Source organism: Acomys minous, assembly GCF_964271855.1.
Source record: "Acomys minous genome assembly, chromosome: 17".
NCBI classification, from domain to species: domain Eukaryota; kingdom Metazoa; phylum Chordata; class Mammalia; order Rodentia; family Muridae; genus Acomys; species Acomys minous.
The window spans coordinates 35,994,664-36,007,705 of NC_140500.1; the positions used below are offsets into that span (position 1 = coordinate 35,994,664).

The following is a 13,042-nucleotide window of genomic DNA, read 5'->3' on the forward strand; positions in this document are numbered from 1 at the left end:
TGCAAGGAGGGAAGGCAGACCTTTATAAGCTCTCCAAGATTCCCCTGAGGACAGTGTTCCCTACATCACCAGTAAGATGGCAGCATTTTGCTTTTAAAGATAGGTTCTCATTATGTAGCTAGGGCTAGCCTCAAAGAACTCAAGCCTCAGGAGAGTGAGGATTACAGGTATGTACCCTCACTGCCCAGCACTATTGCCCATCTTGACTACAGAGAGATATGAGGTGCCTTGCTTAGGACAAGAGAGAACCAGTCCCAGAACACAGGTAACTAGTACCAAACTGAGAGTGAACCATTGGGTGGGAAAGTAGTAAAAGGCAATGGGACATGACAAATAGGGTCTTGTCCACAAATGAAGGACATTATTCAAAAAGAAAGTTGTGACAGATGACTAGAGAGAAATCCCCCAGAAAAGCATAGCTATTAAGAAAAACAAAACATGCCAGGCAGTGGTGGCACACACCTTTAATCCCAGTACTTGGGAGGCAGAGGCAGGTGGATCTCTGTGAGTTCCTGGCCAGCCTGGTCTACACAGCTAGTTGCAGGACAGCCAGGGCTACACAGAGAAACCCTGTCTCAAAAGCAAAACAAAACAAAAAAATTGAAGAAGAAAACAGAAAACAAAAAAAACAACCTGGGTGCAGTGGCACATGCCTATAATTCCAGCACTCAGAAAGACAGAGGCAGGTGGGTCTCTGTAAGTTTGAGGCCAGTCTGGTCTACAAAACATCCAGGACAGCCAAGGCTACACAGAGAAACCTTGTCTCAAAAAAACCCAAAACAAACAAACAAAAAAAAAAAAAAAGGAAAAAGGAAAAACAAAAAGACCCTAAAGATTTTAGTCACCGAAGTTTAAGATTTCTCTAAATTATTTTCCTCTTGTCCTACTCAAAATGAATATATCCAAGTATGCAAAGGAGAAACACAGTGACAACTCAAAAAGAATCTTTTAATAAAAATTATTCATAAAAATCCTAATAAATTTCAAAAAGCAAGATATTCCTTAGTACATTTATAAAAGAACATTTGGTCCTTTTACAAAAATCTCCCATTTAATTTAAATACATTTCTTATTTACAGATTAAACAGGAAATATCATCTATGGTTACCCAGCATATTGCACATCACAGAGAGAGAAATAATTGTGCATCTCAGTAAGTTTTCCCAGAGTTTCCAACTCTAGACTTTTTGTTTTATAGAAACAGATTTACTTTTTGTATATGTAATAAATAAAAACACACTTGTGGTTTCCTATTTAACACTAAAACAAAACACCCTTAAAAGTGTTACTTGTCTGCCTCTCGGAAGAGGAAAGGGTGAAGCAAGGTTTCACAGGTTCTTGATGTATGTAGGAGAGTCACATCCAAATTCAAGAGGGACCATAAGCCTGAGCCCTGTAGAGTTGAGACCAAACAGCCCCCACACATCACCTTCTCCAGTTCATGAGGGTCCCTGCCCTGCAGGAAAGAGGCACTACAGTAGGTGCTGGACAGCCAGGGACAGAGAAGCAAGGATCAGCATCTTCTTCTCAAGTCCACGCTCAGCCACTCTGTGACTAAGTTGACTGAGCCCCATCCTGTGCCCAGCACTGCATTTGTACATGTCAGGAGAACAAGAGCTCCCAGCCCTGAAGGAAGGGACGTCCAATGTACACTCCACAAGATCCAAAGGGAAGAACTACAGCTGGCACCCACTCACTGAGCAAAGTGGGAAGGTGGGGAGATTCCTCTTCCACAGCGGTGAGAGGAGACAGGATGGAGACAACCGCATTTAATCACACCAGTAAACCATGGGCAACCAGCTGCACAGGTACTGCCCTCACATGTTTCCTCTTCCACACACAGAAAACTATTTTGAATGCCATGTATGTGGTAAGTCTGCAATCCAGGATAATAAAAGCCCAGACACAGAACTAGGAATCCAGTAACAATAAGTTCTGGCCAAGAGCAGGAAGAATCTAAGGGAGGCTTTGGAAAACAAGCCGCTTCTACAAAGCAACCAAAGCAATGGGAGCCACCACGCATTCCTTTGTCACCTCCTCTCCCAGGAGAATGGAGTTCCTCTGTCACAGTGTTTAGAACAGCTAAGGCAAGTCTGTTGGTTGTAGAAATGGGCTCCACCACACCTAATCATAAGGCAGCTTGCTACACACTCTGCAACTTTGAACATGTTGCCCAAAGTGGACACTGGATGCTGGCTATTCCTGGGAACACAACCATGGCGGAGATATCTGTCCACATTCCAGCCACTCTTGTAACAAAGCAGTGCGTTAGAAAATTTCTACCCATATTCCAGCACACAAACTGGAAGGAACAGCAAACACTGCAAATACATTACGGTTGCTAACATTTTGATTTTTTTCAGAGAGCAAGCAAGTCAGCTTTAAAGTTGACTCAAATAATGTTCTTTATATGACTGGCACTAGACAGTGCTCTTCAAGCGGCTCCACAAATCACTGCCTTTGGCCCATGTAGTCTAGAAGGTCAATAACTAGGACTTATAGGCCTTATCTTACTTGCCAATAGGTGAATAATCGAGTACCCAAAAGTCAAGAGGGTTTGAGACTTAATAAAATGCATTGCATGTCTGTCTGTACCCCTGAGACCCACTGGCAGCACAAGGCACCACGGTGCTTCCAGACATAGATCATTATCCCAAGAGCACAGGGAGAAGAACCCATGCTTGCTCAGGAGCGACAGATGAAGAGCCCAGATGAGAGGACTGTTGGGTGCTGACATAAACCACTGTTGCCACAGAAACCAGACAGAGAGATGCAGAAGAAAGAGAAGCATCAAGAAAGTGTGCTCTTCCCTGACAGGTCCTCAGTGGGTCATTCAGTCATGTGAATTTTCCTGGAACAAAGGTAAAAAGGGGTGCGCACACACACCCCCCCGTGCACGCATGTTTAACACTTTTACTCACTTAACAAACATATTTAAAACTGATAATCTTCTCAGAGAATGCTTTCTATACAGTAGATGAGACACTATGGATACACAGAACAATGCTTGTGAAATCAAAAGAAAACAGAAACATTCAATATTCATAACAAATAAATAAAACCAATTGCATAGTGTTTAAAAGGTGACACTGACTACTGAAAGCCTTCTCTAAAAATGTCAAGAAACCGAATGATGTATCTATTTTCAAAACAGTACCACATTTTAAAGAAAGAATATAATTTCTCCCTTTTGACTAAAAATCCAATTATTCAGATGAGTCTTTTTTTCCTGGCTCAAGGAGACTAGAATGAAATATTTTTGAGTGTACATTAACAGTGCAGAGGGAAGACATAAGATATGTGAGGTTGAACCGACTTTCTCAAGGACTTCCCACCCTTTGCCTAGGATGCCTTTCGACCTGTCACAATGCAAGGAGGCCAAGGTAGGGTTCAAGCCCAGGTATGCTTCGTAGGAACAGTCTGTGCAAATCTAGAGAGCTTTATATTTCAGCAAAGAAACAACAAAAAACACTTTCTCATAATTTCCTCCTTTAAGCCTGGCTAACATCACAGGCTAAAAGGCAATAATTGACAAACTGCCTTCCAGGGATCTTCCTTCCACCCGCCCTGCTCCTTACTGACCCCATCAGATGGCAGTACAAAACAAGCTGTCCGCAGCAGTGGGGGTGACCGCCGATGGCCCAAACAAAAACCCATAAGGCACTAATCTAAAGCCCATATCACACAGAGAAATGGCTCAAGGATGTCAGAAAGTCATCTGATCATTTCTTTGTCCCTGATTAGCTAATTGGCACTATACATAAGCCAACAAAAACAGAAGTCTAACCCAAAGACGGTCAGCACTGAGCATCCTTAGTTATGAAACGTGCGAGATGGAAGCTCACACAATCCCAGGGTTTCCTCTCTCTAGAAGGCACCTGGTTCTGGAACCACGGGAGTTCTTCAGGTAAGTTGATGTTCAAAATAAATACTAAACACGGTACAAAAAGATCTGGGAGACTTCACTTCAGAGGCTGCCAGTCAGACTTCTGGCTAGACCATTTCACTAAAATAAGTAACACTGAATAAATTTAAGATGTAAATAAACCAGGTGAATTTTCCCCATGTGATCCAAAATCATGGCTGGCTGTCCTGGAGACAGCCCAATGGTCCCATAAGAGAGAGAAAGGATGACGCTTTCACTGCAGTAAGTAGTGATGCCAAGTGAACCTCAGGATCTTTGCACAGGAATTGCATTCCTGATCCTCTAGCAAAGAGGTAGCAATACTTCAGCACAGTTAAGTAGAGGAAAGCGAGGAGACCGGGGTTCTCTGCATGAAGTTAGGAAGAATGATCCAAAGAGGTAACATCCATTGTGCTTAAGAACATCAGCATATCACAAGAAGCTCCCCACGTAGCTTCCAATTTCTAATATCCTTCGGAAAAAATAGGGTATTTTATTAAACAGAAGGAAAACACTAAGTGCAAGAATCAACCAGAGGTGAGTAAGAGCTGGAAAGAAACTTCTACAGCATCACAGATGGACAGACTCTACCTCTTCCACCTCGGAGATTTTGGTACGCTTGGGTTTGGTTTAAGGTCTGGCCACAATGAGGTGAGCAGGTCAAATCAGGCCAACCATTTGGTCAATCTGGCGCATGTAGATGCTTTTCAAAGGCAGAGAGTATCTCCTCTCATCAGGAACACGATTGCACTGCAAAGACAAAAGTGTGAGGACAGGTGAGATGTGAATTAGAAACCCAGGAAATGTGAAGCCATGGCCAGTGACATGTGAAGTAGACGCCTCTTTGTTATGGGAGCTGGTCTGTGTAGGAGAGGGTAGTCAGCAGAGCAACCCTGGCCTTGTCTACTGAGGGGGCCAGCACAACTTCCAGCCTCCAGTTGTACCAAAACCGGCTCCAGACACTGCCAATGTCATGAATGAATGACCTGACTCAAATACACAGTGAGTTTGAAGACAGTGAAGGCCACATGAGATCATGTCTCAAAATACAAAACAACAAGGTGATTTACAAAGGACTGTTTTCCTGTCCTGCTCGTGTGTGGCAGGCAGCCTTGCTGGAAGTCTCCCCTGTGCACCTGTCCTCCTTTTCCACTGGTGGAAGCAGCCAAGGAGGACCACCAGTAAGAGATCACAGAAGAGAGTGAGGCATGTGGACATACATCTATAAATTTAGGGAGTTAGTGGCAGTAGAAGCAGAGGTTCGAGGCCAGGCTCCATTACCCAGAGTCCACTGCCAGCATGTGCTACATTAGTATACAAAATCTTACATCAAAATAAAACAATTACATCACTCCACATCAGATGAATAGATGGGGAAGGATGAAGTGTTGATACTGTGGCTTCTTCCCTGAATGTCACTGGTCCCAGATCTAAGCAATGGGACCTGCCAGCTGCCTCTCTTCTCACAGGACTACTTTTCCACGCTACTGTACCATTCTCTACCTGCTCCTGCAGACAGGACAGATGCCTGTACTACTGGTCCACAGATCCTCTACATCCTAGTGGCATCTACATAAATGGTCCCTTTATGAATTCTTGCCAAATTACACAATCTGAGTATGTCATCTATTTCATGTAGAACTTTGAGTGCTAAAGGAGTTAATATATTCTTTTCCCACCTGCAGGGGAAAAAGCAACTCACGTTAGAACTGGAGTTAATGACTCTGAGCTCCTGGGACTTAGGCCTGTGCACAAACTTTTCCTCTTGGTCCTGCTCCCCATCTTCCAATAATTCTTTCCAAGGCAATTCCCGAAGACGTTTGTCCACAGATATGATGTGGCCCTCTGTTGTAAACATGTATCTGGTTCCAGATTTGTGTACTGGATTCTCTTCATCAAACAGCTAGAGACAGAGAATAAGAAGCAATGAGAAAACCAGGGTTGGCTGGGCACAGTGGCACAGAAGATTAATCCCAGCACTAGGGAGTCAGAGGTAGATAGATCTCTATGAGTATGAGGCCAGCCATGGCAGAAAAGAAAGGAAGGAAGCAAGAGAAGGGTGGGGGTGGGTGAGTGGGGAGAGGGAGGTTCTCGTGCTGGGATGCAGCTCTGAGAAGCCTTTACAGACAGAGCATGCAGGCCCTGGAATCAATCCCCAGAACCAGCTTTAACAAGAAACCACAAGTGGTAACTGGAGAACCGTTTTTACTAACAGCAAAGGTGCTGAGCTGCTGCAGAGCAAAACTGGATATAAAGGCACTGAATATCAGCACAGGGTGGCAATGCAGGATTTATTTTTGTTTAGCCTTGGATGCCTCATGTGCCAACCCTCCCACCCTATCCCAAACCAGAGTACCAGAAACCCCAGGTCCAGGACCCAAGCACAGCCGTCTATAAGGACGCCCTAAAGTCCCCACAGCTAATGCTAGAACTACCTACCTTCCACCTCATATATTCCCAGACCATAAGGAGACACACCAGAGGGGAAGAACATAGATTTCACCCATCACTTTATCCAAAACTTGGCTTCACACAGGATCAGTGCAGGCATTTGTCAAAATTAAACTCTCAGGTCCATTTTCTTCAAATCCTCGTACACAATGTAAAGGAATTCTTAACAGGGATCCTAGGGTCATTCCAACCTAGGCATCCCCAGCGAACTATGGGACACAACCTAACATTACGCTGCTGCCTCTGAATCTCCCAACCCTCTGTGCCTTCCAAGTATTGTTTGTATGTAGATATGTATGATAGAAGAGAGGCTACACACAATGAGCATACAGATGCTACACATGTCTGTGACAGAAGGCAGAAGCTGAAAGAGCACTGGACATGTCCAATATCCCAGGGGAAGTGAAAGAGAACCCTGCTTCCTCCTCTCAGAAAGCTGCAGAGCACCACCCTAGAGCTGGGTCTCTATCACTGCACACCAGCACTTCCACAGCTCTTAACCGTGAGCTCGGTTCTGTAGCATGACAAATGAAGGTAGACAGCACTATCCTTCAGTCTTAAGCAAGCTTGTAACTCTGGAAATGTACAATGTCCATCAGAAAGTGGCAACCAGTAAATATATGTTGGAGAAAAAGACAACACAAACATTTGCTCTCCGCAGCACAAAATACATCTAATCTTGCAACACACGTACCAGATACAAGTATTTGCAAGTCTCACTAAGAAAGAAGCTCTCCATCCGGTCCTCTTTCGACTTGTCAATGACATGATGCAGTGTGGCATACCCGCATCTACAAAATAAAGGTCCAGTTAGCCCTGCTTCAGGCTCCTCCTCTTGTGCTCATTGCCTGTCAGAATATTCTTTACCATGAGAATCAACCTACCTCTCCAACGCCTCATAAAATGTAGCTATGCTAGGTCCAAGGGCTAGTCCTTCCTTCCTCCCTTCCTTCTTAAGTGTAGCATAGCTAGTTTGTAAACTTACTTGAAAGCATGCTTAGATTGCTTCTTGTCAGGTTAGCTCCAAGCTTGGGATGAAGGACAATGGGGAGTATTTAGCAAAAGCCAAATGAGACATCATGAAAGTGACTGGCAATAAACTTAGAAGGGCTGATTTAAATTGTTCATCCCAGTATTTGTGGAACTGCATTATTATTGGCATAACATGAAACAGTATTTTCTATTATATACTTCTGCACAATATACAAAAAAAAGCAGGCCACAAAATCAAAGTATATGTTTTTATATGTGTGTGTGCTTATATATACACACACCATATGCTTAAATATAACTATATTGGAAAGATTCTCAACATGGGTACTTCCGTGTTCACTGTGGCGACCTACAGGTGTAGATCAAACGAGTCTTTCACTCCTAACATCTTTTATGCTGTCTAAGGGCTTTAATGAATTGCTGGCATAAAAGCAAATATCTCAAAAAGAACACCATTTGGTCAAATCTTACACAAGGGGTGGGCATAAAAATGCAATTTCCACTATAATGGAGAAATTCTGCTTTATCAAAAGGTAAGCCATTTCTCTAGAAAGCTAACATTAATCATCTGCACTACACATTTGAAATACATATAATACTATTTCCTGGTAGGAGAGATGACTCCCTTGTCACTAAACCTGAGTCTAATCCCCAGGACTCAAACAGTGTAGGGCTGGAGAAGATTGCTGTAGGTTATCCTCTGGCCTGCACTCATGCACTGTGGAGGCATCCATGTGGCACTCCTCCTCCCACATTCTAACATGCATGCACGCACATAATAAATCGACATAATTTTTAGACATCACTAAGGGACTAGAGCTGGCTCAGCAGTTAAGAGCATGCAGTGCTCTTACTGTGGACCATGTTTTGGTTCCCAGTACCCACAGTGGGCAGCTCACAACCAACTGCAAGTCCACACACACACACACACACACACACACAGACATAATTAGATTATTAAAAAACAAACAAGCTTGGGGGATAAATTAATGTTGTAGATGTTAAGAGCACTAGCTGCTCTTCTAGAGGAGCCAGGTTTAATTTCCAGCACCCATAGCCCATAGGCATCTGTGACCCAGTCACAGAGGAGCCAATGCCCTTTCTGGCCTCCAAGGGTACCAGGCACAGATACACAGGCAGTTAGAACATTCATACACATAAATTGTATAAATAAAACATTTTCATATAAATATAGATAGTTAATTTTAATTTTTTAATTTAAAATTTTTAAAGTAACATTTCTCCAGAATGACTCTCAGACAAGCACAAGCACCCAAAAAGTAAGGGGCTCAGAAGACTGACTTGACTTTTGTGTATTTTTCCAGGCTCTGCAGGATGTCCATTCCTACATGGAGGTAGAAGGGATTCTTGGTTGCCTAGACAGAACACAAGAGAACATTATGCAGGAAGGGCCTGGAAGAGACATCATTAACACACATCGTGTGATAGAAGGAGCTCCCAGAGGAGCTGGGTCCCCCAGCTAAAGGAAGGAGCAGGGCCAGATTCGCTTCATCTGATGAAGGTGTTCAGTACACACCTCACTGAGATGTGCTTACTTGTTAGGAAATCTGCGCCAAGGCAGAGCACTACTTTGGCTCTACTGATGCTCACCATAGACAAAATGAAACAATGGGTACAGTATATATCAGAAAACAAGTCCACTTTCTACCTTGCCTCAAAACTCCCTGGAAACTTAAGATGCAAACACAAGGAATAGGACTCTGAGTCACTGCACTTACTGCACTGTGAGAGGCAGCAAGGGGATGATAGTCCTTTCTAAAAGAGGCCTGAGCACTTTCCTCTAATCGCAGAAAATCTAGCCTCAGATCCTCACTCCTCTATCACATGCTGTTTTTTCAGGGGAGGGAATTCTCTGAAAGATGAGACTTTGACTCCTTAACTCTAATGTATGCCTACTGCCAACCTATGGCAACACTAGGAGCCAAGTAGCATGTTGGCTGCCTCTAGTTTGAGAGCCTGGGATGGCTTCAGAGGACAAAGTACAAGATTCCTCTTAATGCTAAGAGCACAGTGGACAAGGATGAAGTGAAAACAAGAAAGAGGTATTAAGCCCACAGGCAACAGGGCTGAGCTGACAAGCCACACAACAGCAGGGATGACGTCTTCAGAGCGCACACAGCTTCACTTTACTCCAGGCTCAGAGAAACTATGTCTGAGATCACCTCTTCCCTTTTTTCAAGAGTCTCTAAACCTTGTGAGGTCTCTTGAGATGAGTACTAACATCAGTTTCATTATATTCCCCTAACACACACACGCGCAATATATATTTTTTAATAAATCCAAAGCACAGAACGAATCCTACTATCAGACTCTGTAGGAATGAGGGTCCTGGTGAACTACAGGCACCTATCTCATACCTGATAAGCTCCCTAGAGCCAGCTTTGCTTACGTTGATGGGTTTGCGACTGTGTGAAACTATGTAGAGCATGTGAAACGTTTTTGTATCAGGCTTCAGCTATCAAGGGGACATTTCATAGTAACATTTCCTCTGTAACTGAGTAATTCTACAAAAATAAAATCCACTTAAAAAAATACAAACAAATGCCCCTTTCTACCAAAAAAAAGAAAGAAAGAAAAAGAAAGAGGGAAACAGAGTGAGAAAGAGAGAGAGAGAGAGAGAGGGAGGGAGGGGAGAAAGAAGGGGGAAGGAAGGAAGGAAGGAAGGAAGGGTGGATGGATGGATGGATGAAAAAGCATTTTTGTATCAATGTGTTTCTGCAAACCAGAGAACTGGGGAGGAGGCTGTCAGACAAACCTAGAACACAATCATCCCTTGAGTATTTACAGATAAGAAACATAAGCCCATAATAAAAACAGGAATATTTTTTACTAAATGTGATGTTAAAAGCATATTAAGCTGCAGATACTTTCTCCATCCTACAAAAATCAAGAAGTGACCTGTAGCAAGATAGAAATAGGCAGAAACAGAAAAGGTCACTGTGCAACAGCAAACTACCGTGAGCGAACCCATTACCTGGTAGAGCAGATAAGTGGACTCCACCAGCTCCGGCCTCAGAGGGTAGAAGAGAACGTCAGGGGCTTGCAGTTGCCAGTTGTAGCGCTCAGGGAGGGCCCCGTACCGCTTCCATATGGCGTAGTAGAAGGCATGTAGGCAGATGGCATCTTCCACATCCCCTATCAGAACCTACAGAGAAAATCCTGGCAAATTATGTAAAACTACAGACAAATTTTCAAGTCTAGGGATTGGTTTCACAGAAGGATCAAAATGTGCTAGTAACCTCCCAAATCCAAAGGAGCCACAGAGTGCTGACGATAAAAGAGGGGAAGGGGCTTTCCCAATAATTGCTTATTCTTAACAACTCTGTGTGTGTGTGTGTGTGTGTGTGTGTGTGTGTGTGTGTGTGTGTGTGTACATATTCATGCTTACACTTGGAGGCAAAAGCAGGATGTCTCCTCTATCACTCCCCACCTTGTTCCCTGGAGCTAGGCGAGCAACAGTGAACTTCTCATCTCTGTGCCTTGCCCACCCTCACCCCAGCCCTGGGATTGCAGGTGAGTGCTGAAGATCCAGACTCAGGTCCACAGGTTCATAAGGCAAGCACTCTCACCCACTGAGCCATCTCCCCAGCCCTTCTCAGAAAAATACCTGCAGTCCAGGGAAGAAAGCCTGCAGAGAGTCAATCCAGGTGTTCATGAGCTGCCCACTGAACATATTCACGTTGACATAGAGTGGCGGGTCTCCTTCTCCTTCATTGCAGGCTTCCCGGCTGTGGAGGCAAACAGCACAAGCAAAGATGAAAAGGAAGGTCTTCCACAGAGCCCCAGCTCTGCTCCTCTCACAGTTCATCTCTCTGTGCTTCACTGAAGCAAAAGCACAAGTCCTTCCATAAGTCTTTGGCAGTAAGACTGCCTACAGGTGTCTGTAAGAGCCTAGTTCTGAACGTAGACTTTGTGGAATACCATCTTCTTTAAGTTTACAGAAAGCACTCTGGCATTTGGGTTCCAGAACACCGATGTGTAACAGAAGAGGTCTGTGTTGGCTTTGACGAAGTAGGAAGCATGTTTTATTCTGCTCAGAGTCTTTTCTCCGGTACAGAAAGAATACAACCCTGTAAAAACAAGGCCTGTGGGGATGCATCAAGGCAGGACTGAGAGCTTTCTACTCAATTTACTTCACTACTTTGTAAAGCTAAAATGAACGGGGAATGGCAGTGAATGCCTGTAATCACCACACTCAGGAACGAGGCAGGAGGATAGCAAGTCTCAGAAAGCAAAGAGCACACTTCAGCAAAAAGTAGTAAAACTGCAACGACACAAAAAATCAGCATAGTGCCTGCATAACAATGATATTCACAATCACAACGCAATCTACATTCGAAGTTTGAGGGTTGTCTGACAAAATCACTGAAGGAGCTGGAGCAACAATTACTCTCAGAACCCTACACTGATGAAAAGAGAGAAGCAAAGCAAAAGTGACAACTCTAGCCAAAAAACCTTATGTTTTTGTTTTGTTTTGGGCAAGAGTTTAAGTTTGGGTTTTTGTTTTTGTTTTTGATGTCTGTGTGTGTGTGTGTGTGTGTGTGTGTGTGTGTGCGCGCGCGCGCGCATATGCAAGCAGGCATTTGTGGAGTGTCTTCATGATGATTCAAGCATGAACATGTGGGTGCCCAGCGAGGCAAGAACAAGGATACCCTGGACCTGGAGTTATGGGTTATGCTCCAGCACATATAGGTCATATGGGTTTTGGAGAAAAAAAAAAAAACCACGGGTCCTCTGCAAAAGTTGGCATGTGCCCTTAGCCTTTAAGCCATCTCTCCAGCCTCCAAAAGCTCTCACAAAAAATGGTCCCTACAGCAGCTGATGTAGAAATGAGTCAAAAGCTTATGAAACTGGAAGCTCTGCAGCTATTACTTGCACTAGCCTTTATCTACTTACATGTACAGAGAAACGCCCCGGGGAAGGGAGAGCTTGGTGGGGAGGGCTCGGTAGCTTTGCACAGCTTTTCTATAGACAGTCTCTAAAGTCATGTGACAGTACTGGAAAAAAGGCAAACACTGTCTTAAACAGACTGTGGCCAGGGGCGGGGGCTGGTGGTAACTATCCACTGACTCGTACGTATAAAGGACACTTCTGGGGCTGGAGGAATGAATGGTCCAGAGGTTAAGAGATCCTAGACAGAACCCAATGACTCCCCAGTTCCCAGATCTCTGTCCCTTAGGAACTGTGAGGTATTTTAAGGTTTGGGGGACTACAGTACACAATGGCAAACCCTAAAATGGCTAAAAACCGATTAAGAGAGATGGTAAGTAGGAACACAGAGACCCTGGAAGTTTATATTAAGAGAAATGGAGTTGGCATGGCAGCTCACACCTGTACCCAGCACATGGAAGGCTGCTGCAGGAGGTGTTTTGAATCAGCTGCAGGCGAGCCTGGCTAAAGAGCAAGGCCTTTGCCGAGTGTGGTCGAACACGGCTGCGATGCCAGCACTCAGAAGCAGAAGTGAGAGGACTACTGCAAATCTGAGTCCAAATGAGGCCAAGCAGGGCTACCCAGTGACACCATAAGAAGACAGCTGGCCAGACTCGAGAAGTGAAGAGGCTTGTCATCGAGCTAGACACTCAGATTCCACTCCTGGACTAACATGGTATGAGGGAACCAATCCCTGCAAGCTGTCCCTCTGACCTCCACACATGTACCATGGCACATAACCCT

At 44.2% G+C, this 13,042-nt stretch overlaps 1 protein-coding gene across 1 annotated transcript in view; it reads right to left on the reverse strand.

Moving 5' to 3' along the window:
• Positions 1–927: 927 nt before the first annotated feature.
• The window catches only part of EDEM1 (ER degradation enhancing alpha-mannosidase like protein 1), a 30,030-nt gene continuing 17,915 nt past the window's right edge, over positions 928–13,042 (reverse strand). The window contains exons 7-12 of the mRNA XM_084765481.1: positions 10,977–11,097; positions 10,344–10,514; positions 8,651–8,724; positions 7,050–7,146; positions 5,607–5,807; positions 928–4,654 (exon numbers count right to left, since the gene is read on the reverse strand). Coding sequence (XP_084621607.1) covers positions 4,565–4,654; positions 5,607–5,807; positions 7,050–7,146; positions 8,651–8,724; positions 10,344–10,514; positions 10,977–11,097 — 754 coding nt within the window. The 3' untranslated portion in view covers positions 928–4,564. The remainder of the gene's footprint in view (positions 4,655–5,606; positions 5,808–7,049; positions 7,147–8,650; positions 8,725–10,343; positions 10,515–10,976; positions 11,098–13,042) is intronic.